Source organism: Ovis aries, chromosome 9, assembly GCF_016772045.2.
Source record: "Ovis aries strain OAR_USU_Benz2616 breed Rambouillet chromosome 9, ARS-UI_Ramb_v3.0, whole genome shotgun sequence".
NCBI lineage: Eukaryota > Metazoa > Chordata > Mammalia > Artiodactyla > Bovidae > Ovis > Ovis aries.
This window is the reverse complement of record NC_056062.1, coordinates 1,664,919-1,692,886: the sequence shown is the minus strand read 5'-3', so window position 1 is coordinate 1,692,886 and position 27,968 is coordinate 1,664,919. Positions and strand designations below refer to the sequence as shown.

At 42.9% G+C, this 27,968-nt stretch overlaps 1 protein-coding gene across 43 annotated transcripts in view; it reads left to right on the top strand.

The window, feature by feature from the left end:
- Positions 1–27,968, top strand: part of RIMS1 (regulating synaptic membrane exocytosis 1) — a 599,063-nt gene that overhangs the window by 354,349 nt on the left and 216,746 nt on the right. For 14 of the 43 annotated variants that reach the window (XM_027972792.3, XM_027972783.3, XM_042253835.2 and 11 more), the window contains exon 1: positions 20,996–21,184. The exons of 13 other annotated variants lie outside the window; for them this stretch is intronic. In XM_027972792.3, coding sequence (XP_027828593.1) covers positions 21,130–21,184 — 55 coding nt within the window. In that variant the 5' untranslated portion in view covers positions 20,996–21,129. Of the gene's footprint in view, positions 1–20,993; positions 21,185–27,968 lie in introns of those variants that run through there. 16 more of the 43 variants (XM_060393571.1, XM_060393568.1, XM_027972790.3 and 13 more) reach the window with 2 other exon arrangements.

Genomic DNA, 27,968 nt, shown 5'->3' with positions numbered 1-27,968 from the left:
GAAGGTTTTAGTGTTTTGTCTCCTTTTATTTTTGGATGTGGAGTTTAAAAACGTCGCCGCAGGCACCGAATGAGTTATAAGAATTATTCATGAGGTTGGTTCCTCTCATTCTGGGAAATTTAGTATTCTAGAGCCATCATCACAGAAAATCCTTTAGATGATAGTGCTCTAGAAGATACATCAATGTCAATTTAAACTCCTGTGTTTATTTTGAAGAGTCTCCTCCTTTTGCTGCTATTCGCTTAGATTTAAACTGACCACAGCCATGAATTCAGTTGGTGGTGGTTATCATCTTTGTTGTAGTTCTGGGGCTTCCCTGGTAGCTCAGATGCTGAAGAATCTGCTTGCTGGATGGCATCACGGACTCGATGGACATGAGTTTGGGTGAACTCCGGGAGTTGGTGATAGACAGGGAGGCCTGGTGTGCTGCAATTCATGGGGTCTCAAAGAGTTGGACATGACTGAGCGTCTGAACTGAACTGAACTGATGCTCCAATGAGGAGAAGGAAATGGCAATCCACTCCAATATTTCTGCCCAGACAGTTCCATGGACGGAGGAGCCTGGTGGGCTGCTGTCCATAGCGTTGCAGAGTGGGACACGACGGAAGCGACTTAGCATGCGTGCAGCATGTCCCAATGATCTTATGCTATATTTGGGAACAATTTTAAAAGCTCATTCTGTTGCTATTAGTACTACAATTCAACTGGTAATAGGTATCTTTGGAGTATGAGGGAGGGGTGAATTTGGCTTTTTCAGTTAGGCATTAATGTTTATAAAGTGCATATTGGTGTTTTAAAAGTCAGATGATGTGTAGACTTTTGCTGTCTTTCGTGCCTCAATGTTGTGTTTTGTGAACATGTATTTTTTTTTCCCTTAAGTCATAAGGGAAGTGTTAAGTAAGTGGATATGCTTAATTGGTGTGCAGAAAACCCCTTATGAGGATGGATATAGATATAGTTACATATGTATATTTTCCTACCCTGTAAAGAAAGGGTGTACACCAGCTCCACTTGAATGTGTTTAATAAATCACAATGGGCATGAAACTAGAAATGAAGCTCAGAATTATTTACAGTGACAACAGATTATGAAAGAAACATGACTGGTGGTGTGGGTGAGTGGAGGAAGGCAGCTAGTGTGATGAGAGGCACTTAATGTCTCTGGCCGCTATCTCCCTTTCTCAGGAATTATCTTCTGGGCACTTGCGTGACGACCTGGAATTTAGCCACCTCTGAAGTTGGGGTTCAGGTTCTTCATATGGAAGCATAGGAGACATCGTCGGATACATGCAGCCCTGTTTTCTCTTCATTTATAAATAATCTCATTCTCAATGTCTATGAATGAAGCATAGGCATTTTCCTCCTTTAACCTTAATCTGTAATATTGATTAATGCCTTTATTGCTAAGGATTACCACTGCTGACCAAGGGCTCAGCCGTGATCGTCTACAGCGCGCTGTGACCCTGCACGACTTTTTTAGCATCCCTAAGTCTCAGTTTTCTTATTGCCACAGTGGAGATGAGCGTTTCCCCTTTGTCAGGTGACTGAGTGGTTTGGATGAGCTCATGTAGCTGCAGCAGGATGCTAAGTTAGCATTCTTCCTGTCTTGATGAGCCTGTGGCATATGTGCCATAGAACTAATATTGCAATGAAGGTGAGATCATCGTATATATATATGATGTATATGTAAAACGAAGAAGAGGTGAAAGAACCCGCTTTATATCTTCCAGGCTCTAGAGGGATGAGAAAGGGACGAGTAATCAGGGAAGAGCCATCTTCCCCGGAGAGGAAGCCGTACAACGACCTTCACGGTCAGGGAAGATGATCTTCATGGAATAAATATAAGAAAGCAGCATTTTGACTGTATCCCGGGTATTCACTTGCTCAGTTTATCGGTTACATGTATCATGTAACTATTGAACACTTGCATGGCTCTGCTAGTCTGTTTGGGCTCCTGTAACAAAATTCCACAGACTAAGTAGCTTGTAAACAAAAGAAATTCATTTTCTCACAGTTCCAGGGGCTGGGAGGCCCAGGGTCCAGGTGCCAGCACGGTCTTGTCCTGGGGAAGGTGCTCTTTCTAGCTCAGGCAGAGTCACTCCTTCTCATTGTGTCCGCAGGGGGGACACGGACAGGGAGCTCTGTGGGGTATGTGATGAGCGCTAATCCCACTCATGAGGGCTTCACCCTCCTGATATAAGCATCACCCAAAGGCCCCATGTCCTATTTGGGGGGTTAAAATTTAAACATGTGAATTCTGAGGGAATACAAGCCTCCAGACCATTGTTCTGGCACAAGGCGTCTACTTAATATATGTGTACTACTCTTGCCATTTATGTTGTTATCCTTATCATTATGCTGAGTTGGTTTGTGTGTTTATTAGTAAGTGTAGATTTAACACTTTCGGTGGATACACTGATGTCAAAAACAAAGACATGTGCTGCATGCCTTTATGGAGCTTACATGTTGTTGAGAGAAATAAACAATAAAGTATAATTACACAATGAAGTATAATGTATTAAATGCATCAAAGGAGCATTCCTTCCAGATGTATTGATACAGTTTTGCTTTGTGTCCAGATGTTTAACCAGAAAGGTTCCCTGCGCAAATGGTATCTGAAAGTCAACACATAGATAGTCAGCATGATGCTGGAAATAATTGGGCATCTCTGATTTCTTGGATGAGGGCTCCCCAACCCCTGGGCCAGGGACCACTGCTGGTCGGTGGTCTGCTCGGAGCCTGCGGGCACAGCAGAAGAGCTGCAGGCTAGGGAAGGAAGTTTCCCCTGCACTTAAAGGCACTCCGCATTGGCCCACCTCCTGTCAGATCGATGGTGGCGTTAGACTCTCCTAGGAGCGTGGACCCTTCTGTGCATGGTGCAGGTGAGGGTCTAGGTTGTGTGCTCTTTAGGAGAGTCATCTTGAAACTTCCCTCTCCACCCTGGGCTAATTGTCTTTCATGACACAGTCCCTGGTGCAAAAAGGTTGGGGATTTGGAAGACATGATAATGTAATGTGGTACCTGGACTGGATTCAAGACAAGAAAGGCGGCATTAATGGGGGGGTGGGGAACTGATGACATACAGTAAATTTAAGTTTTTTTATTTAAAAAAATAAAAAGTTGGGGACCACTGTGTTAGATTATAAGTATTGAATCTCTCCATGCAGAAGAAAAACAGAGAACTAAATCTTACTTGTAATAAGAAAGCAGTTGAATTTACGTGAAATGTGTAACAAGATCTCCTGGGGCAAGGTCCAGTGAAGATTTGTGCCCCTAAGGAATCGAGTCAGGAGGCCTAAGGAGAAAAACAAGAGACGCAGGCAGTGCGAAGTGGATGAGAGGAGGAAAAGGTGAGAGGAGGAAAAGGCATCATAGCTCAGAAGAAGCAGAGCATCGCTGCCTCAATCAGGGGATTCATCCGCTGACACTTACAAGGAACCTGAAGCCCTCTGACAAAGCACACTGGAAGAAGAGTCTGGCGTGGGATAAAACGATTTCCTTCCCTTTTAATCCTTGCCTTCTTGCTGGCTTTGAGAGCCTGGGAAAAATACGACCCAAATTAATATTACCTTTGAACTTTTAAAGCACTTTGTGAATGGCTTCTGATGAACAAGGGCTACCAGGTTTCTTTGTAGCTGTTGCTGCTAAGTATCATTCAGCAGTCCTTGTAGGAGTGTGTGTTACCCGGATGACTGGCAAGAAATAATGCTTCTAAAGGTAGCAAATAATAAGTGATTCAAAAGAGAGACTGAGGACACTTAATCACAAGGTTGAATTTTCCCCATAAAACAAAAACAGTTTCAGGGGATCCATGTGTCAGTTGTGGGCACTGTGAACTATTCACTGTGTAGTCTGGGTCCCTGACAGCTTAAACACTGAGGAGTCAGGAACAAGCATTGGGAAGCTTTGCAACTATGAGGTACTATATTATTTAGATGTAACTAATTCATGTAGTGCTTAGTATCATCCGTTAGTCATTAAGCTAAAACTGTTAGGAGTCACCTGTTTGGGCTCCAGCAGTACATTGCCTGTTGCTTACATAGTACTTTTAATTCTACATGGAAGTTGATTTACTTCTGTTTCTTGAGAGCACAGAAGGTATTTTATATTCTTTTGATGCTCCTGGTGCTTCTTCCTATAATTTTAAGAGGGTTTTCAATTAAAGAAGGTGGTCACCATTCAGTCATGTATTAATTTCTGTGTGATGTTACATAAATATTACATTATTTACATGATATTAAGCAAGGTATCTACAAGAATCTGCTGAATTCTAGGCACATTGTGCTAGGTTTTAGAGGTACAGTGATTGAATAATACAGACATGTACATAGGTACAGATGGATACATATGGGGCCAGTCATGGTTTTTGCTCCTGTGACACTTTTCTGGGCAACCAAGAGAACTGTTACTGAGGACTTAATAGAGAGGATATATTCATTAGAAGGACTGATGCTGAAGCTGAAGCTCAATAATTTTGCCACCCGATATGAAAATATGTCTCTTTGGAAAAGACCCTGATGCTGAGAAAGATTGAGGGTAGGAAGAGAAGGGGTTGACAGAGATGGTTGGATGGCATCATCAACTCAGTGGACATGCGTTTGATCAAACTCCGGGGGATAGTGAAGGACAGGGAAGCCTGATGTGCTGCAATCCATGGGATCGCAAAGAGCTGGACACGACTTAGCAACTGAACAACAATATATCTAATGAATCTGTTCTCTCTAAAAAGTCTCCAAGACACTCCAAAGTCAAGTCAGGTTCTGTGGTAAGAATTTGACTACTGATGTTGAAAACTGAAACCTTTAAATAATTACTACTTGGAAAGACTTCTCTATTTTTTATTTAAGTTTTGTTTTATATTGGCGTACAGTCGATTTACACTGTGGTGCTAGTTTCGGGTGGTTAGCAAAGTTTAGATTATTACAAGATATTGACTAGAGTTCCCTGTGCTATACAGTAGGTCCTTGTTGATTATCTATTTAATATCTAGTAGTATGTATATCGGAGAAGGCAGTGGCACCCCACTCCAGTTCTCTTGCCTGTGAAAATCCCATGGACGGAGGAGCCTGGTGCGCTGCAGTCCAGGGGGTCGCTAAGAGTCAGGCATGACTGAGCGACTTCACTTTCGCTTTTCACTTTCATGCATTGGAGAAGGAAATGGCAACCCACTCCAGTATTCTTGCCTGGAGAATCCCAGAGACAGAGGAGCCTAGTAGGCTGCCGTCTGTGGGGTCGCACAGAGTTGGACACGACTGAAGCAGCAGCAGCAGCAGCAGTATGCATATGCTAAACCCCAAAAGGACTTTCTCTTTTAATGTCTGAGCAAATGCAGGTGTTTATTTTTCCTACCCCATGAGGCCCAACATCAGTGAAGAGGAGAGGAAGCAGACTGTGAATAGATGGTGTGAAGAGGCAAGCAGCCTGCCTTGGGACAGAGGAGCTTGCCGAGGAGGCGAGAAGGGTCAGGGCAGAGGGGGGCCTTCCGGCCGTGAGGTCCCTTGAAGCAACTTCAGGCTCAGACCTGAGAGTCAGCAAAGTTGGGAGTGGGAAGCGGAGCTTCTGATCACAGACATACCCAGTGTTTGTTGCCAGAGCCCCTGCAGCACACTCTTCATCCTTCCTACCGTTTCCTCCTCCTCTACCCCCCTGCCACCCAGCAGGAGCAGCCCTGCATCTAATTCCCAGGAAAAATCAAGAGGCAATCCAGTGAGCTGCCTCAGCAAAGCCAGAGGTCCTGGAGAAGGTGCTCTGCGTTCTGGGGCCTCCACCTTCCCACCAGGTCCCGCCAAGCCAACGCCTCATTCCCTGTGCGGGGAAGGGGCCAGCTCACAGGCGCCATCCTTCCCAGATGTCAGAGACAGCATCAGTGTCCGCAGGAGCAGCGCCACTGATCACACCTGTGTGGTACCTGCCACAAGTGTCCGCCTGAAACCGAATGTTGCACGAGGCCACACCAATGGCTGTGAGATACGAGCATAAATAAGAGGACATGTGGACCCTAGAAGTAAGGGATAGCTCCAAAGCAGAGGTATGCTCCAAAAGCAAGTGGAAAAAAATGCTACACATCTTAATGGAGTTCAGAACAGCCTGAATTTCCCAGTGCTCACCCCCGCGGCAGTGTCCCTGCCCAAACCTATGGATGTTCCATGCAAAACATTTTTATATTAAAAAAATTAATAAATAACTTTATTTACTGATGTGTGCAAATCCATTGCTCTGAAGTGCTTGGAAGATATATTTGGACAAAATACAAGACTGTTCAACTGGACACAAGATTAAACTCTTACCTGCAAACATGGATTAATTCTTCTGAACAGGAAGTTAGATATCTTGATCTGAGACCTTAAAATAAAAGCTGACATTAAATCTGTAAATATTATTTTGGGTCCAGAAAGAAGCAGCCATACAGAAGCCTGTTACAACCTTGGAGATGCCCAGGAGATGGCTCCAGAGATCAGTCATGAAAGAAAGAGGAAATTCAACACCATGCTAAGGGAAAAGGGAAAAATCTATACAATTCTGGAGGTTAAAGAATAAAGGTTATATGTAAAATAGGAGGTTACGTGTAAAACAGGAGTTACACTGACTTTACATTTCTCATCAGTAATGGATTCTAGACTACAAATGACCAACGCCTTCAAAGTTTGAAGTGAAACCCATCTTAGTTACATCTAAATTATCAATCAGCTCCCATTTTCAGAAATTCTACTTTGCAGTCTCCTTCTGAGAAAATTGTCTAAATTTGTATGTACTCAAGAAAACAGAATAATCATGAAAGTGGGACAAATGAGAGAGAAGAAACAGTGGAGCTGACCGAGGAATCCAACGCAGAGAAATCCACGAAGGACACTAGAGATCATATATAGGAAGCTCCACAAAGAATATCTTTTTGAGAAGGATGCCATGGATTCCAAGAAGTATCCAATGACTAGTCAGTTGCTGGATATTATTAATGTGGTAAAGAAAGGCTGTCTTTCTCAACAATAAAGAGGAACAGTTAAAACTTGATGGGGGGCGGGGGGAAACTGTTAAGAAAAATCATGGTCCAAGCATGAAGCAGTCAAGAATATGGCATTATTTTAGTAATTGGTATAGACTATCTGAGTGTTAAGCTAGGTAATCTTTCCTCTAAGTGAACAGGAAGCCTGAAAGTTCATCTGTAGAATAGGAAATTTAACGTCTGCCTGTTACTGGTTTTCACTTGGTCCTGAAGTATTCACATGTAATAATATGATAAATGCCAGTTTTGTTGTTCAGTCACTAAGTCATATCTGACTCTGCAACCCCCGTGGACTGCAGCATGCCAGACTTCCATGTCTTCCACTGTCTCCAGGATTTTGGTCAAACTCATGTGCGTTGAGTCAGTGATGTCATCCAGTTGTCTCATTATCTGTCGCCTGCCCCTGCTTTTCCTCCTGCCTTCAATCTTTCCTAGCATCAGGGTGTTTTCCAGTGAGTCAGCTCTTTGCATCACGTGGCCAAAGTATTGGAGCGTCAGCTGCAGCAACAGTCCTTCCATTGAATATTCAGGGTTGATTTCCTTTAGGACTGACTGGGTTGACCTCCTTGCTGTCCAAAGGACTCTCAAGAGTCTCTAGCACCACAGTTCAATGCCAGTTACTGGTTTTCAATTTTTAGAATAAACCCCTTTCTGCATTGAATGTATGTATACTTATTTTGGTCTCTTTGTTTTGCACAGTTGAAGATAAATATTATGTCCATGTTGAAATAAAGGAAAAACTGACAGATATGGGGGACAAATGATTTGGAGAACAGAGAGATAGAGATAAGCATATGGATATTCTTCAATTATCATCTCTAAAAGATGATGCTGTTAAAATGTTGCATTTAATATGCCAGAAAATTTGGAAAACTTAGCAGTGTCCACAGGAATGCAAAAGATCAGTTTTCATTCCAATCCCAAAGAAAAGCAATGCCAAAGAATGCTCAAAATACCGCACAATTGCACTCAGCTCACATGCTAGCAAAGTAATGCTCAAAATTCTCTAAGCCAGGCTTCAACAGTACATGAACCGTGAACTTCTAGATGTTCAAGCTGGATTTAGAAAAGGCAGAGGAACCAGAGATAAAATTGCCAACATCCGTTGGATCATCCAAAAAGCAAGAGAATTCCAGAAAACCATGTACTACAGCTTCATTGACTATGCTAAAGCCTTTGACTGTGTGGATCACAACAAACTGTGGGAAATTCTTCAAGAGATGAGAATACCAAACTACCTTACCTGCCTCCTGAGAAATCTGTATGCAGGTCAATAAGCAACAATTAGAACCGGTCATGGAGCAATGGACTGGTTCCAAACTGGGAAAACAGTACATCAGGGCTGCATATTGTCAACTTGCTTATCTAACTTACATGCAGAGTACATCATGCAACATGCCAGACTGAATGGAGCACAAGCTGGAATCAAGACTGCCGGGAGAAATATCAATAACCTCAGATATGCAGATGACACCGCCCTGATGGCAGAAAGCAAAGAGGAACTGAAGAGCCTCTTGATGAAAGTGAAAGAGGAGAGTGAAAAAGCTGGTTTAAAACTCAACATTCAGAGCACTAAGATCATGGCATCTGGTCCCACTCATGGCAAATAGAAGGGGAAATGATGGAAAGTGGCAGGCTGTATTTTTGGGGCTCCGCAATCACTGTAGATGGTGACGCAGCCATGAAATTAGAAGATGCTTGCTTCTTGGAGGAAAAGCTATGACCAGTCTGGACAGCATATTAAAAAGCAGAGACATCGCTCTACTGACAGAGGTCCACCTAGTCAAAGGTGTGGTTATTCCAGTGTCATGTATGGATGTGGGGGTTGGGCACAAAGTGCACTGAGCCCTGAGGAATTGATGCTTTTGCACTGTGGTGTTGGAGAAGACTCTTGAGCGTCCCTTGGACTGCAAGGAGATCCAACCAGTGAATCTTAAAGGAAATCAGTCCTGAATATTCATTGGAAGGACTGTGCTGAAACTGAAACTCCCAATAATTTGGCCATCTGATGTGAAGAATTGACTCACTGGAAAAGACCCTGATACTGGGAAAGATTGAGGGCAGGAGGAGAAGGGGACGACAGAGGATGAGATGGTTGGATGGCATCACAGACTCAATGGACATGAATTTGGGTAAACTTTGGGAGTTGGTGATGGACAGGGAGGCCTGGTGTGCTGCAGTTCATGGGGTCACAAAGAGTCGGACACGACTGAGCGGCTGAACTGAACTGATGAATATTCTTATCTAAAATGTTCAGCATCCTGCTCAAATTTTAGGCCAAGAAATAGGGAATTAAGACAACTTAAGTATACAAATATATAAATAGAAATAAATCTATTGGCTTTGAAAGCAAAAGGGTATCAGTATCACAGTAAGCTTAATAAAGTATCTTCTTTCATTGGTTTTTAATATGATGTCATAAAATTAGAAATCAATAAAGAATATCCTAAATAGAGTGGTTAGTGGATAGAGCAAAGTTATTTAAACATTAGAGTGCCCTCCATTAGCAGAAATAAGAAAGTGATCATTTTGAAATAGGTTGGGTAATGGAGTCGACAGTGTGGGCAGAAGGGCCATGAGGATAAATGAGTTATTGTAGCTGCCTCAGAAGTCTTTCATTTTCATCATGTGCACAGGTTCACTTGATATCCACTAAAATAGGAAAACAGAAAATTGCTATTTAACTTCCCCTTGATAAGTTGCAAGGGATCAGTTTTGGTGTCTTCTGGGCCCTCTCATAATTTTACCCACCATCTATCAGCGGTTGATCCACATAGAACTCTGATAGCCTTTGCTTCTCTTTGACCTTTCGTACGTTAATCTTTCACTGATTCCTACTATTTCTGTGGGGAAGAGGAATTTAATTCTCCCTTGCAGCTGCTGAAAGAGCCAGCGTTTAGAGTGTTAGGTGCTTCAGTTTAGATTCCTTCGAGAAAGTCTGAGAACTAATTTCTTCTTACAGTGGGTATAAAATGACCTTGACTGTTTTAATCATCTATGTAATTTAAATCTTAGAGACGGAGTGGATATAGGTAACAGTGTCCATGCATGTTGGGGGTTGTCAGAGCTAATGTGCTAATTCCTAATTTCTAAGACAATGGGATAAGAACATTTTGGGAAATATCATGGAGAGGAGCTGAGTTTTTCAGAATTACAGTTTCTCCATAATACATAAAGGACTGGAAAATCTCCTTGATTCTAAAGCAGGAGCTCTGACTTAAAAGAAGTTCTATAAAAAGAAAAGAAATTACGTCTATAAATCTAACCTGATTATATCCAATAATATTTTCTCCAAATTAATCCATGGGTAGAAATACTACTCATTTAGCTACATCTGAAGGAGATTTCTATTCTAGAATCAGGAGAAACTCAATTAAAATCTTGTTTACATCACATTTTCAAAGCTAATCAAGTACAAATTTGACACGTATGCTGACAGTTTTTAAAATGGACTGTTTGGGTGTATGATTGAAGCACGTTTTAAGAGAAACTATCTGTGCTTCAAAATGCATTTAGAAGGAGAGTTAATATTGAAAATTTCAGTGCATCTATTTTATCTCCTAGGTTATTACTTCAGTATCCTTTCAAAATGCAGAATCATACTGCAGTGTTTGTGACCCATTTTATCCAGTGAGTGAAAAGGTTGTCCTTATTTGGGGTTCAGTTTCACAGAATAACAGAGCATCAGAACCTGGGAGAGACTTGGGAAGCAAATAAACAAAGAGAAAGCCTCCCCTTTCACACACTGTTGAACAGAGAAGTGAACATCGTGGGCACTGTCAGTTGCCCTGCCCCGGCACCATTTTCCATTTGCAGTAAGAAGAGGTAGAATGCACAGTGGTCCCAGCTCCAGCCAGACTTCTGGGGACCAGCACTGTTCTGTGCTCAGTCAAGGCCCAGCCCTAGAAATCTGGTTTCTAACATATTCCTGAGACCAGGCCCCAGGATGGTACCTGGTTTTCATTATTAGACTCCCATCCCTGGATCTTTGTGAAAAGTGAAAGTGAAGGTGTTAGTTGCTCAGTCGTGTCCAGCTTTTTGTTGGAGTCCCTTTGGAACTAACGCTTGGCCCTAACGAATCCCCCTGTAGGAACTAGAAACTGGATTGCTGATACTGACTTCCTGGTGCCAGGTGCCAGATTGGAAATCTAGGTGTTACCTTGCATGTCATTCTTACTCATACTTTATGGGCATCCACCTGGCACTGCTGATCTGCATTGAATGGTTACTTTCTGTAGCCATCTTCTCTGAGAGCCTTGGTATTCTTCCTGAGTTGGACTTCTACACTTGGGTCTTCTTAAATGCTCCAGTTCTACACCAAGGGCCAGATTAATTTTAATTCTGATGAAGTCTTCTGACGCTGGTGTGTCCGAGGTAATATATATCAGTTTCTTAAGCTGCTGTATCATGATGCCACAGTGAGAGAGTCCATTCCTAGGCAGGTTGATAAGAAGTCCAGGGGTCCCTAAAATGAAAGGTTGTTGCTGAACCATGAAAGATACCGGGATTCTTGGCCTCCAGAGGAGAATAATTCAGTCTGGGGCCAGAGATGAGTCTTGATCGCTCAGAGCTTTTTATGTAATAAAGTTTTATTAAAGTATAAAAGAGATAGAGAAAGCTTCTGACATAGACTTCAGAAGAGGGCAGAAAGCGTGCCCCCTCACTATTGTTATCAATGGAGTTATATACTTTTAATTAGTTATTACAGTGAATCCAAAGAATATCTGGAGGTTGTAAAAACCTTACTAGACCCACTCCCATAATTTATGTTTTAAGATAATAGGATTAGCCAGAAGGTTTTTTCCAGAAACTGTCCTCAAGCAGGATACATTATTATTATATAATCCTAAGGAATGTAGAGGGGAAAAAAAATGTTTGTCCTTTCCTCCTCCTTGAGAATTCCAGACCCCTCCCTCCTCGGGGACCCCTGGACTTCTTGTCAGCCTGCCCAGGAATTGACTTTCTCAACAGCCTGGGTAATCTGAACAAGAGAAGTTTGCTTCTCCCAGTCTGGAGGCCGTGACCGCAGCGCCTGAGTGTCGGCAGGGTTGGTCCTTCTGGGGTCCGTGAACAGACCTCCGTCCTCAGCCTGTGAGGAGCGTCCCTCTCTCTGAATCTCTGCTTTGTCTTTCCTGTCTGTGAGCATCCATGTTTCCTCTCCTTATGAGGACACTGTGCATTTTGGATTAGGGAACATCCCAATGAGGTTCTTCCAAACTGATTATCTCTTTAAAGATGCTATCCGCAGATATGGTTACACCCTCAGGGAGTTGGGGTAAGGGCTTCAACATATGGATTTTGGCAGGAACACAATCCAGTCCATAATAATTGCCTTCTCAGGACGAAAGAGACCACAGCCTCCACGTGTTCGTATCCACACACAGTAAATAAACACTCATGTCTGGAGCTTGACTCCATTGGTTTCCATTTGTGAAAAGGATAAGATGATCAGGAATGTCACAGGGTAGTTACTTTTTAAAGAGGATTGCCATCCACAATCAGGAAGAAACAGGCAGTTTGAGGGACTGCCAGAGACTAAACCCATTGGGCATGTTTCTTAACCTCTGTAAGGCTCAAGTGCATCGTGTTTGGAACTTGTGGAGTAATTAACTGTTCACGTTCCACGGAGTTGTTGTAAAGATTAAATGAGATGATGGTACACAGCAAGTGCTCAATACGTGTTTCTATTTCTGTGACACCAAAGAGGATGCAGAGACAGTAAATGTTAACAAGAATCAGAAGGAAAGCTGGGATGCCAGGGCTTCATGTCAGAGCTGCAGTAGAATTTTGTGGAAAGAATCGATGTGGCATTTAAGTCAGAGAGGTGGGCCTGAGCAATGAGAAGTGCGGAGGCACACGCACAGAAGGAAGCAGGAGACTTCCAGACCTGTGAAGGGAAACAGCCCAGAGGCCAGTGATTGAGGGAACAGCTTAGGTCCTAGTCTGAAGGACTAGGTTACCTTGGGCAATAGAATTAGAAGGATAGAGTGTGCCAGTGATCCTCATTCCTGGGTACTCTTTAGAAAACCTCCTAGGGGAGCATAGAGGTTATCATACTACATAAAATAAGTCAGAAAGGAAAAGACAGATGTCATGTGATGTCATATGGTTGAAGGTGAAACTCCAATACTTTGGCCACCAGATGTGAACAACCAACTCACTGGAAAAGCATCCCCTGATGCTGGGAAAGATTGAAGGCAGGAGGAGAAGAGGGTAGCAGAGGATGAGATGATTGGAGAGCATCACTGACTCAACGGACATGGGTTTGAGCAAACTCCAGGAGTTGGTGATGGACAAGGAAGCCTGGCATGCTGCAGTTAATGGGGTCTCAAAGAGTTGGACATGACTTAGTGACTAAACAGCAACAACGTATGATGTCACTTTAATGTGGGATCTAAAGAATGGCAACTACAAAACAGAGACAAGACTCACAGACATAGAGAACAGTTTTGTGGTTTCTGGGCGGGGGTGGGGTAGGGGCAGGGGTGGACTGGGAGTTTAGGGTCAGTGGATGCAAGCTAGTATATATGAGATGCATGAATAGCAAAGTCCTATTGTATAGCACTGGGAACTGTATCCAATCTCCTGGGATAAAGCATAATGGAAAAGAATATTTAAAAAAGAGTGTATATTTGTGTAACTGAATCAATTGGCTGTCCAGCAGAAATTGACAGAACATTATAAATCAACTATGCTTCAGTTAAAAAAGGTTGAGGCATCACGAAGAGATTCTGATTTGTTCAGTGTGGAGCTGGGCCCCAGTTTATTTTATTAAAGCATGTAGCTGAATTGAGAACTGTAGGATTGGTTCAGAGTACATTATAATCACTTGAGGAGCTTCACAAAAAAAGGTACCAATGTTCAGGTCCCAAGCCCAGAGCTCCTGATCTGATGGTTCCGGACTGAGGCCCAAGCATCTGATTTTCTTAGCATCTCTTTGGTGAGTCCATTGTGAGGTCAAGGTTATGGTCACAGAGCCTTCAGTGACCTTTCCAAATCTCAGACTTGACCCTTCCTAAATTATGAAGTGCTGATTCTTCCATGAAAAAATGTTATTTTGCATCACACAAACTTCCCGTGAAAAAAAGTTGCTTATTTATATGGGGAATAATTTGGCTGGAAAAAACAACATAATGACTCTACTAATGTTTACAGGACATAATAGAGTGGGCTTTTCCAGGTGGACTTTGGAGCTCTGACCCAGGTAGAGTTGGCCCTGAAGCAACACAGGTTTGTACTGCACAGGCGCACTCATACATGGATTCCTTGCACTAGAAACAGTACTGCATGATCCAAGGAATCCAGGGACATTTGGTATATGAGATGTTACTGCATCCCAAAGAGTATCTTGGCAGAGTAAAACTTTTATGATGAATATGGATAAATACTTCTAATTACAACGCTTCATAATACAGGAATTGAAAGCCAGCTCAGTTTTCAAATTAAGAAGCTCTGGTTAAAGGAGTACTGTATTGCAATAAAAGTTAATGTTGTATATTCTTATATCAACAACAGAAAATATGTTTGTGATTATTGAGAGAAAGGTAATGCTAGTTGTATACATACTATATGGTATGTTTTTGAAAAAGAATGTTTGCAGAATATGTGTAAAGAAAACTGAAAGATCAAAGTATTGTATCTACTTGTATCTGGATGATAAAACAGCAGGCATTCTTTTTTTTTCTTTTTGTATTCTTTGTATGTTTAAACTCCTACCATAAACTTCCTTCATATTAACTTCATTTGGGTTTTCTGTTTACCAGATTTTTTTCTTGATGCCTTGATTTTTCTTGATTTTTTTCTTCATGCCTTCTGTAATGTTGGCAAGGTTGTTTCATGTGCCTTTTTACTTATTTTCAAGCTGAAGGCATTATATTAATACATTCCTGTGGTAGTCTTAATGCTAACCTGAACTCAATGCAGTGCTTAGTTTTATAATTTTTTAGTGAAATCTAAAAATCACTAACTCTATGAAAGATGACTTTAACATATTTTAACTTTCCTCTAAAATTTACTGCTTTCCCTATTGTTTATGTTATTGTCTAGAATAGGTCCAGATTGCCTTTCCCCATTCCTATAAGTAGGTGTTACTATTTTTATAATTAAGACTTATTTAGATTTGCCAATGTCTTTAATATGTTTTACCTGATTTCATGTTCGTTATTACCTTTTACATCTCTTTTCTTTGCTGCTTTCATTTTTCTCCTTGTCAGAGCTTATCCTATAATCATCCTTCCAGTGAGAGTCTAGGAGTAGCTTGTTATCATTTCTTGCAGGACACCCAACTGGGTGTACAGCACAGGCTTTTTCTCTTTTGAAGAAATAGCAAAAAGTACTATTTTTTGGAATAAATATTTTTATTACATTCATGGCACAGAAGTGGAGAACATAAGCACGTTTTATCTTGACCTGAAGCACATATATCATTTTTAAGATTTTTTTGAACTAAGTACGGGAGGACTAAGCAAACCAGAAACACTGTGGCCCTTCAGTCATGGTATAAGAGCAGAGGAAAGACTGGCCTCAGTGTGATTCGGTTGGAAACGCAATTGAGGTGGAACTTAGGGACCTCCTGTTCTGGGAAATCATTGGTTCTGGTATGTTTTGCTTAATTCCTAGAAAGATTTGAAAAATTCTTTAACAAAAACAGAAAAGGGACAGCAATTAGGATAAAAATAAATAGAAAGGTAAATGGAGCTTAGAAATAATGAAGTAAAGCTATAGGCTTTTACGCTGTGTTTAATTAATTAGCTTGTACATCATGTAAATAGTCTTCCATCTCTCCTTGACAATGTGATTTCCTTAATAACCTGCTGTTTGAAATCTTATCATTTCTAACATTTCTACTAAGCCCTTTGAATTAGTTGTTTTCTTTATGGAGAAATAACTCATGTCCACTGCTGTAGGAAGCTAGGTATTTGGGCCACAGGTTAATAGGAAAAGATATCATATTATTTATCCCACTTCAATTGTAGTCCTGCTGGATGGCATCACTGACTCGATGAAAGTGAGTTTGAGTGAACTCCGGGAGTTGGTGATGGACAGGGAGGCCTGGCATGCTGCAATTCATGGGGTCGCAAAGAGTCGGACGTGACTGAGCTGAACTGAACTGAACTGAAAGACAAATAAATATAATATATCCCCTTAATGGATTTTGAGCTTACCCATTAGATTTTAAATTGCTATCATATCCAGGTGATAAAGCCGAGCAGCACACCCCTGGAAACCATTTCCAATTTATAGTTACAAGTCTGCCTAAGCTAAAGAAACTAAGAGCAAACTTCCACTGGCAAAAATCTATAAATGGTGGATGTAGAAAATATTTATTTAAAAATGCATCACTGAGTTTGCATAAAAGAGAAACCTCTAAATGGCAGAAGTAAATGAGAAAACCATCTACATAAGGATGTGGGATGATGCTTCAGTAATGCCTCTAGTTGGATAAAGACAGGTGATGTCTGGGGCCTTAAGCAACCTGGGGCTGTGAGGAGCAGTGGTCCCTGCAAGAGGCAGGTGATTGGAACTGGCATCTCTGTGTGAGAATATGACCCTCAGAGAGCTTCCCCCACAATGAAAAGAAAATTAATATTAAATTTCACATAGTTTGGATAAATGAGAAACCTTGTTTCTGTCTGAATACTGGGAGGAAAAAAACAAAACACAATGTATCTCTTGTAAGAACTTGAAATCTCTTTCTGTTCCTAAGGTGGATTTTGTAGACTGAATTTTTATTGCATACATTGTGATTTAATCTCAAGGCAAGAAATTAACATTTCCTTTGGCCCTTGATCAGAGAAAGCTTCAAGCTCAGAAGCCTTCCATTTCTTTATAATCAGTGACCTATGTTCTGAAGAATGGGCTTCCCTTGTGGCTCAGTGGTAAAGAATTTATCTGCCAAGGAGGAGATACAGGTTTGATCCCTGGATCCAGAAGATCCCTTGGAGAAGGAAATGACAACCCACTCCAGTATTCTTGCCTCGGAAACTCCATGGACAGAGGAACCTGGCAGGCTATGGTCCCCGGAGTTGCAAAGAGTCAGACTTGACTTAAATAAAAACAATGACAACAATGTTCTGAAGAACAGAAAAGTGCTATGAAGTGGCCCTCAGAGAATCAATATTTTGGCTTTATCATTGGGGTTTCTTTTTCTTTTGACATGTTTTCTGTTTTACAGAGCAGGGCAGTAATGGCTAAAGCATTCACGCCAGACTTTAGGCTGAAATGTTCAACTTCTGACTGTCCTTTAAAGTATCTCAGCACTGTGAAAAGCCCTCAATTTCATTCTGTTTTATTTCATGAATTTATTTTATTGAAGTGTAGTTGATTTACAGTGTTGTGCTCATTTCTGCTGTGCAGCCACGTGACTCAGTTATATGTACATATATGTACACACACACACGTGTTCTTTTTTCTATTCTTTTCCGTTATGGTTTATCCCAGAAGATGGGATATAGCTCCCTGTGCTATCTAGTAGGACTTTGTTTATTCATTCTATGGGTAATAATTTGAACTGCTAATCCAGATCTTTCAATCTTTCCCTCCCTCATCCCCCTATACCCCTTGGCAACCACAAGCCTATTCCCTATGTGAGTCTGTAACTGTTTCATACATAAGTTCACTTGTATGATATTCACATTCCACATGTACATGATGCCATAAGGTCTGTGTCTTTCTCCATCTGAATGACTTCGCTTAGTTTGATCATCTCCAGGTTCATCCACAGTGCCATGCACACATGCTCAGCCGTGTCCAGCTCTGTGACCCCGTGGACTGTAGCCTGCCTGGCTCCTTTGTCCTTGGGCTTTTCCAGGCAAGAATAGGGCACTGGGTTGCCATTTCATCCTCCTGGGGACCTTCCTGATCCAGGGATTGAACGTGTGTCTCCTGTGGCTCCCGCGTCGGCAGGTGGGTTCTTTACCACCAAGCCAGCAGGGAATGTTGCCACCAATGACATTAGCACTTAATTTGCAATTGTCCTGCTTTGCTAGGTCTCCTCTAGGAGATGTGTGGGATGCGTCAGAGGGTGTGTATCGGAGGAATATTCCATGGGGAGAGTTGGGCTTACAAAGTGGTCACTTTCCAGAATAGCCATTTGCCTTTTCTTTGTTTCTCTACCTTTCATAACTGAGTTGTCTTTCCCCTAGTCTCCCTAAAGAGATTCTCACTGGAATTTTCCAACCAGCCCTGGCTCATATCCTGTCACTATCTGATGTGTTGGGCTATTTGCTATTCTGATACCCTTTATTCTATACCAGGTAGATGTATGGAATGTGATCTGGGAGCCTTAAGATCCCGAGCTTGGAGAGCACAGACCAAGGAAAGCTGGGTGACCAGTTCTTCCTGAAAGATCCCTTTCACACTCACACTGTGAGACAGAGGACAGGGAGGGTCCTCGGGGGTCTGTGTTCATTTCATGGAAAATGGTTTCATCAGTACAACTTGGAAAGAGTAATTCCCATACCTGTATTTCAGAATTTCGAAGTGATATGGGATCCAGAGGTCCTTAATAGCATCACATTCTTTGAGTGTTTTTGACCTTTGAAACTTTCTCAAGCTAGATGATTTATAGACAGAGTTCTTCTAGTATCCAACAAATCCTTGTAGAAAAACTATAAATCCTGATACAAGAAAGGCTGCAGCCTTATGACTCAGGAAAGGCAAGTGTGAATGAAGTTCTCAACCTGGAAAAAAAATGAATTATTTATATTATTATACCAATGCATTAAAAGAATACACATGTGGCTCTCAGAATGAGTTATTTCTACCTGGTCTGTCTCTAGTCTGCAACTTCTTGGAAAAGTAGATGCTTTACTTATATCCCATGAGGTGTTTGCAATCTACCTTATAATGTCATTGTCTATAATTACTCAGTATATTTGTCTATGTGGAGGTATACCTTGTACTTCTCTGAGATATGGTTGTGAGCAGCAAAGGGCATTGCACAGATGAGCCAGCTGAGGAATAATGGATACATTTACTGTGCAGGACCTTGCTGTGGCACAGGGGTAGAGAATCCACCTGCCGGTGCAGGAGATCCAAGAGCTGCGGCCTTGATCCCTGGATCAGGAAGATCCCCTTGGAGTAGGAAATGGCAACCCACTCTGGTATTTTCGCATGGAAAGCTTCATGGACAGAGGAGCCTGGCTGGCTACAGTCCCTGCAGTCAAAAAGAGTGGGACAGGACTGAGCATGCACACACAAATCATTGCTAGACAGTATTTCAGTGCTGTTTCTTAATGTTCTGGGGTTATATAGAACATAGAGATTCAATGCTGCTGCTGCTGCTGCTGCTAAGTCACTTCAGTCGTGTCCGACTCTGTGCGACCCCATAGACGGCAGCCTACCGGGCTCCCCCGTCCCTGGGATTCTCCAGGCAAGAACACTGGAGTGGGTTGCCATTTCCTTCTCCAATGCATGAAAGTGAAAAGTGATAGTGAAGTCGCTCAGTCGTGTCCAACTGATTATTACTTCAGTGTGCACTAGTAAGAGATTTGTGATTTAAAATCAGATTTTGTTTTGTTTTAATTACCAGGACTGTGGAGGGAAAACAAACAAACAAACAAATGAACAAACTTCTAGTTCCCAGGGTATTGTTATGTGATTAATATTTCAACATTAGCAGTATTGGCATTTGACTGTAATAATTTTTATCTCTATTTTCCAGCTGTCGTATTAGTACTAAAGTTTAATTTGGAAACTAAAAGCTTGGTTAAATAGAAATATTGGGTTGGTAATATAAGAGTTTAGTTTCCAGGAGACACTAGTCTGGATGTTTACTCCATATCTGTTTCTATAAGCTGTTGATTCCCTTATAATGCACTCTATTCTGGTCCCTTTTCAGATTTGTTTTAAAACCCGTGGAGGGATTCTCCTGGCAGTCCAGTAGTCAGTACTTGGGCTTCCAATGCAAGGAGTGTGGATTCCATTCCTAGTCGATCTCACATGCATTGAGGCCAAAAAAACAAAACATGAAACAGAAGCAATATTATAACAAATTCCATAAAGACTTTTAAAAGGATCACATTAAAAATAAAACCCTGGACATGTTTTGGGAAGTATATCTGCATATACGTCATTTTTACAATTTATGTTATTTATATTAAAATCCAAAAACTAATGATCACCTGCACAATAGTGTATTCTTAAAGTTATACGTATCTGTTGTTTTAGTTAGTAGAGGAAAATATAATTCCCTAATTCCTTTTTGTTCCCATAAAGTTGGAGTTTGCATTTTATCTAAAAGAAGATACAGCTCTTTATAGTCTAGAAATGTTACATCATGTCACAGGTAGTAGAAAAGAATCCCAGAGCCGTATGTGTGTGTGTGTGTGTGTGTGTATTTAAAGTATTTGCCTCTGCTGAGAAAATACAGCAATAGGAAGAAGGAATCTACCTGTAAAAGTTTGTGTAATAGGAGAAAAATTTTATATAAAGAATATATAATATGTATAAAAGATAGCCTAATTTCAAATATTTCTTCAGGAAACAAAACTGTTTTTCGTCACAAGTCAGAGCTCTAATACCAAGGAACCTTCTCATTGACCTAGCTTTAATGTCCCTACACAGAGGCAGAAGACTGGAGCTTTAAGGAGTCATCCTATGGGCGACTGGCCATGTGGTTGTCATAAAAAGCCTTTATTTAGCGCCCTCTACAAATGAGCACACAGCAGGCTAAAGGACACTAGTTAGAATGACTGGGGGGTAGGTAAACAGAAGGAAGGTCTTGGAGCAGAGTGTCATCTGGCTGAGAGCTTATTTCCTGAATCCTGTGGATCTGGTTAAAACCCAGCAGAGACGCCAATATGTTTCTGCTCAGTAAATGCTACCAGGCTCCAGGCCACCAGGCCACCGAGGCTCACGTGCAGCGTCCTGTCCAGGCAGTGCCTGTGATGACCTGAGTTAGGTGTGTAGAGCGACTTTCTCCCACTCATAGCAGCATCCCTGGGATCCATCTGCTGCTGCTCCTGACCTCCAAATAGCTCAGTGGCCTGAGTGGAGGGCCGGAGGAGACACCGTGTACGCTGCTTGGATGAGATCTTGAGCTTGTTTCAGAGCCAGGCTGGACTTCTCCGAGAAGCTGCTGTCACGTGTGCCCCCGGGACACCTGTGTCTTCAGAAGGGTGGGAAGATATGAGGGCGGTCAACCCCAAAGAGGGGAGCGTGGAAGCCTGGAGAGCAGGTGCTGGTAAGCCCGACCAGAGTCTGGGGCTCGGGGATCCCACTTCATTGTTTTGTCTAGTCGGATGCAAGTTTGTATTTAATGCTCACACTGTATCTACCTCCCATGCAAATATTAACAGCGTGCATCAGGTAGAACATGATTTTGTTCCATTTTCTCAATAGAGCAGTTTCCAGCTTTCAACTTGATCATCTGTGTTTTTCTTTGAAAAGACATGATGAGACTTATAAGATAGCCCTAAAGGTTATAGGGTGGTTAGTCATATTTGTGATTGTATTTTCTTGAGTAATGGCTAAGTCAAGAAAGAGGTAAATATTAGAATGTCAATGTTTTCTGAAGAGAAAGCAATAGCTAGCTGTTTAATCGTGCATGAGTCTTGTTTATAGTCCATGTGTTCTGTGCTTTGCTATCGTGCATTTAAAGAATGAGAAAGACTTGAGAAGTTGGAGTCATTACTGGTAGGGAATCAGTCCCCAAACGGGAATTTTTAAATTCATTTTATCGGAGTATAGCTGGTTTACACTGCTGTGTTAGTTTCTGCTGTACAGAAAAGTGAGCCAGCTGCATGTATACATATATCCCTTCCATTTTGGCTTTCCTTCCTATTTAGGTCTCCACAGAGGACTGAGTCGACTTCTCTGTGCTCTACAGTAGGATCTCATGAGGTGCCTACTTTGTACATATGATCAGTAATGTGTGTGCATCAATACCAATCTCCCAGTTGGTGTCCATATGTTGGTTTTCTATGCCTGTATCTCTATTTCTCTCTTGCAAAAAAGATCGAAGATGTGGAATACAGAAAAATGCTATAGATGATTTTACTGCCAAATGCGAAGTTTGTGTCACTTTATCCAAATAACGGATTCTGAATGCTTGTGAAACAGCTGGAGCTTTTCACAAACACAAGCCATGACGCTGACCACAAAACAAGCAGTCAGTGGTGTATGTGAAGCAAGCTCAGCATCGTGGTTGGTGTTAGGTCTTATGTGTCTTCTCCTAAGAGACAGGATGTGATGGCTGCATGGTATCACCGTTGCAATGGACATGAACTTGGGCAAGACTCAGGGAGTTGATGAGGGACAGGGAAGTCTGGCACGCTACAGGCCATGGGGTTGCAAAGAGTCAAACATGACTAGGCTACTGAACAGCAATGACAAAGACAAATTAGCTGGTCTTTGGGGTGATTGTGGCCCACAGCTGAGTAGCATGCTGTGAGACACATAGCCCCAGAGAGGGATGCACATGGCTCAGATAGACAAAGTGGTAGAAATATTTTCAATGAGTAAATATTGTTAATATACATCTCTGAATTGACAGATGGAAGTGGGATTTTTTCCTCCTATTTACATGTGGACAGTGGCCTCCATGAAAGACATCCTTCACCTTACCATTCATGGGATGTCAGAGTAAACAGTACCTGGACACAGGAGAGGGTCTTTTAAAATAAGGTCAACCTTAGCCACTCTTAAAACTCAACTTTTTATTTGGGTTCTATAATTAGGGAAGCTGTATGTACCATTTCAGAGACTTTACTTGGTTTATCAAGCATCTTTGGTTCAAAATAGCAATTTGTTTCCATGTAGGGAACTCAAGATAATTATATCAAATTAACATAAGTTTCTAAGATGAAATGAGGGATAGGTATTAGATGAGTAGCATTCAAATGATGTTATCATTTGAAACAAGCCCATTCCAGGTGCTAAATGGGAAGAAAAAAAAAAAAGCAACAGAAGAAGAGAAATATGGAAAAGAAATAGTCGTGTCGGACTCTTTTCAACCCCATGTACTGTAGCCTACCAGGCTCCTCTGTCCATGGGATTTTCCAGGCGAGAGTACTAGAGTGGGTTGCCATTTCCTTCTCCAGGGGATCTTCCCAACCCAGGGGTCAAACCCGGGTCTCCTGCATTGGAAAGAGACGCTTTGCCGTCTGAGCCACCAGGGAAGTCTGAGGTATGATGATAGCCACAGAAAACATTAGTACAGAAAATGTTTTCAGATCCATAGACTCCTTTTTGGCCATGCGCTAGGGCATGTAGGATCTTAGTTCCTGGACCAGGAGTGGGACCCATGTCCCCTGCATAGGAAGCATAGAATCTTAACCACTGGACCAGTCAGTAACCACTGGAAATCCCCATATCCACAGCCTCTTTTACTTCCCCACAGTCAGAATCCACGCTGCCAGGCTCAGCTGGGGGCGAGGGCATTGGTTACTGAGGGTGTGACTGTTCTTCTGGTTCTCCCCAGTGCACCTGTAGGGCCAGCACCTCCATCTCTAGACCCGGATGCTGGTGTGTTTGTATGACAGAGCACGTGTTGCCCCATAGGCTGGTCTGGAGAATATTCCCTGGCTCCTAACGTGGGACACAGAGGTAGACGAATGTCAGCCCTCCTGCCTCACCAGTTTCTACACCAAATCCCTAGCACTTTGACAAAACCTGAGAGGACTTCAAGGTGATCTACAAAAATAATCTCTGCAGCGTCTATGTACCGGGTTCATGAAAAGCTGGGCCTCCTAGTTAGATGAGGCCAAGTTCCAATCCCAGCTCTGCTAGTCATGAAAAATGTGACCTAGGGCAAGTTTGCTGGCTTCTTGAGCCTCATCTATAATATGGGGTAAGTAATATCAACTTTGCCATATGCCTATGAAAAATACATGAATTAAAAATAATGCGCATGCTTATTTAGCACAATATTTGGCATAGGCTCACTCAACTAATGTGTATTTCCCTTTCTCTTTTCAACTAGCAACCATGTGGCTAATTTTTGATTCGAGCCAGTTTATTAATGGAGAAGGCAATGGCATCCCAATCCAGTACTCTTGCCTGGAAAATCCCATGGACGGGGGAGGCTGGTAGGCTGCAGTCCATGGGGTCACAAACAGTTGGACACGACTGAGCGACTTCACTTTCACTTTTCACTTTCATGCATTGGAGAAGGAAATGGCAACCCCCTCCAGTGTTCTTGCCTGGAGAATCCCTGGGATGGGGGAGCCTGGTGGGCTGCCATCTATGGGGTCACACCGAGTCGGACACGACTGAAGCGACTTAGCAGCAGCAGTAGCAGTTTATTAAAGCATATTTGGAAGTTTGGGGTAAAGAAAAAAATAAGGATTCTAGGGAGAGACCAAAAACCTGTTTTCATTTGTTTGTTTTAGGAGGAGAATGTTCACGTTAGTCAAGTTTGTTTCAAGCTGGTATTTTGCACTTGCCTTGGTAATGATGAGATGATCCATGCTGCTGCTGCTGCTGAGTCGCTTCAGTCGTGTCCTACTCTGTGACCCCACAGACAGCAGCCCACGAGGCTCCCCCATCCCTGGGATTCTCCAGGCAAGAACACTGGAGTGGGTTGCCATTTCCTTCTCCAATGCATGAAAGTGAAAAGTGAAAATGAAGATGCTCAGTCGTATCCAACTCTTCGCGACCCCATGGACTGCAGCCTACCAGGCTCCTCTGTCCATGGGATTTTCCAGGCAAAAGGAGATGATCCATAGTTCAGAATAGTTTTTTCATTTGCTGATAGTTATTTTTGACCAGTATCTATACTTTAAGCACAGTGTACTTAGTTTAGATAAATGAAATCTGGGTCTTAATTCTGCCATTATGTCATTTGATCATTTCATTTTCTAAAGCAAACTAGAAGCAGTAGGCACCAATTTTTCAATGATTTTCCCTTAGATTAGATTAGAAGAGTTTGTTATTCTGGAAATTGATTGATAGGCCACAATAAACATGACTTTGGAGGAGTGACATCATTTGAAAGCATTTCAAAGTTTCATTTTGATCATTGTTCTGTTATACATGGTCCAGGGCGGGGGGTCAAGAAATGTAGGAAATCTGGTGAGAGGAGGGTGATTCCGTCTCAGGGGGGGATGTCTAGTGGGCCATGAAATGTGATCCCACAGTCGTCAGAGGCCTGCATCTTTAAAAATATTGAAGCTGAGAGCCCACCCCATCTCCCGAGCTCTCAGATACACCAATTTGGGTTGTCCTTTTGCCCCCTGGAGATGAGCCCGGTGAGCGGCAGGCTGGGCGTTCGTCCAGCACAGCTGGAGGAAGCTCTGTGTCCTGTTCCTGGTCACTCATGAGCTCCTGGCTGACGTCTCCTCCTGCCAGTCGTCCCTGGGCTGAGTAAAGTCCCAGGTAGGGAGCCTGCAGAGGAAGTGATGGGGTTTACAGAGCTTGGCAGGACCGCAGCCCGAGACTGAGAATGGGATAGGATCATCTCAGGTGAGTGTCCTGGGGTCTACTGACTGGCAGGGGTCTGCTTGCTTTTGTCATCTCAGTCCATGAATGTCTCTCTGAAATGTCACAAGAGGGATGAGAGGAGGGGCTTTTCAAGCCTCTGCCTGGGACTTCTATCCAGTGCTGGCTTGAAGGGACCACAGCGTTTCAGGTCTCTGCCTACAGGAAGGTAGCGTCTTCTGTGCGTTGGTTCTGGAAACGGTTAATCACAGACTTGCCAGGGCTTCAGTGGTTGCCACAGCAGAGTTCTCTGTAGCGTAGCACAGAGCACTTTGGATCGGTAATGCGGTAATCAATGAGAATCTGTACACTGCGGAGATCTGTTTGGATGACAGCGGCACTTCTGGCCTTGTTTAGTGTCACCACTCTGTAATGTTGGACACTGCAGGATTTTTTCTTTTGTTGTTGATTTAGAATGCAAGGACCACAGGGGATGCTATTTAGCATTTCTTTTGCATTTCAGTCGATTTCTGACTGTGTTGGGGATTCGCTGCCATTGCTAGCTAGAGTTTAGTGGTCCGATGCCAGCAGCCGCTCTTTAACCCCTCCAGTGCTGCTGTTATGTTGGCTGTGTTTCTGCAGCTTCTACTCCTTCGTACATTGCACTCAGGAACAGGTAAACCCAGCTCTAATATTAATCTTATGCATAAGTGTAAAATGAATGGGATATTTGTTTCATTATCATCCAAAACAGTAAGATATGACTCAGGAAACTCAAACAGGGGCTCTGTATCAGCCTAGAGGGGTGGTATGGGGAGGGAGATGGGAGGGAGGTTCAAGAGGGAGGGGATATGTGTATTCCTATGGCTGATTCATGTTGAGGTTTGACAGAGAACAACAAAATTCTGTAAAGCAGTTATCCTTCAATTAAAAAAATAAAATGCTTTATCTAGAGTCTATCAGGAGAGAATAAGGAATTTGACCAGGGAAATTGCACAGATATTTTATTAACATCATTTTGGAATGCAATGGTAATCATCTAGTTGTATTATATGAGGTTATTTTCATGTTTCATGCTTCCAGTGAATATCTGAAGTGTGCATTTAGTTGTCTATGATTTAGTATTTAACTCTCAACTTGATATATGTACAATATACAATTAATTCAGAAAGTACATGTTTTCCTTTTCTTACTGACCCAAGACAACTGTTTTCCTTGTTTACTGAATTTTACTGAAATCAGAAGGCCTCATACCTTAATCTTAAAAATACAAAGGAGTGCGTTTATATATAGATTGCTCTTTTGAAGCATTGAAACAGAGGTTGCTGAGGCTGGGTTTCCTGTGATTGATGGCCCTGATTGTGAAGCGTGTTATGGAAATGCCTGAGTTTCTGTGTGATGTTAAGCTGTGGTTTGAAGGAAAACCTGCTAGGATAAGAGGACCGGGGAGCCAAGTCAGAAAGAAGGGGGAGGGCCAGGCAGTGCTTCGGGTCCAAGATTTGGGTATGTATCCTCAGATGATGGAGCGGCCTCCTGGCCCCCATTTCCATATGCCAGTGTGGGGAAGACTCTGCTGCTCGTCTTAGTAGGGGTAGTGTCACAGTGTTCAGGTGCTCAGATCGTCTGATGGTGCTGTCTGTGCAGAGGAAGACCCCACTGTGAAGTTTTTAAAGGTAGACAATCTTCTGAGTAAAGGGGGGCCATGAAGCTCTTTGAGTCCTCCCTTCCCAGCATTTTGGCAACTGAGGCTTTTCTGAAAGGCAGCTTACAGCTCTTTTAAACTGATAGATCTCTTAGCTCCCCTGTAAGTCTTTTGCCAAACAGGCCCTGAGGAGTCCGCGGTGTCCTGAGGGCCCCTGCTGGCAGACTGCCCCCAGGAGGGGCGGGAGTCACAGGGGCCTGCCGCAGTGGTGTGGGGCTGATGCAGACTAAGAGTGCTCTGGACGCCTGCCAGGGCTGCAGGCTCGCCTCCCTGGCAGCGCGCGTGTTCAGAGGGCAGCCGAGGGCAGCTTCCGTCTTCTCTTCTCAGTAGAGGACTTTCAAGAGGTTCGCCTTCTGCTGAGGGCAGGCGTAGGATCTGACAACCAGAGGTGACCGGAAGGGCAGCTTCCAGCCACCCTCACCCGCCCCTTGATGAAGCGTGGATCAGCTGCTGCCTGTCCAGTGCCAGCTCCCGTCCCTGAGTCTAGACACACTTCATGTTGCCTCAGCGAGGATAGAGGACTTGATTGTAAACTTAGTCACATGCTGGCAGTGTAGCTGATCATCCCTGATGGGTGACGAGGGTGAATCTTGTGCTCATGCTCATCACCACTGGGTGATGCAGACCCACCTGCAGGGGGAAGGCTGAGGCCGTGACGCTCCCCCGTCACTGTGCAGCAGTGGGTGATGAAAGAGGAACAGCATGGCGGGCTCCTCTGCCCAGCTCCGGGGAGCCCGTCTTGTGTGAGACACGCATGGAGGGAAGTGGCCTTGTTAGGAAAGTGACTCTCCATTGGGTGGAAGCGGGTCCCCTCAGCTGTCTTCCGACTTTCTGACTTTACGGGGTGCTGTTAGTCATTGCCTGGGGTTGGACAACTCTTCAGGAGAAGGTGGTGTGCTCATTTTCA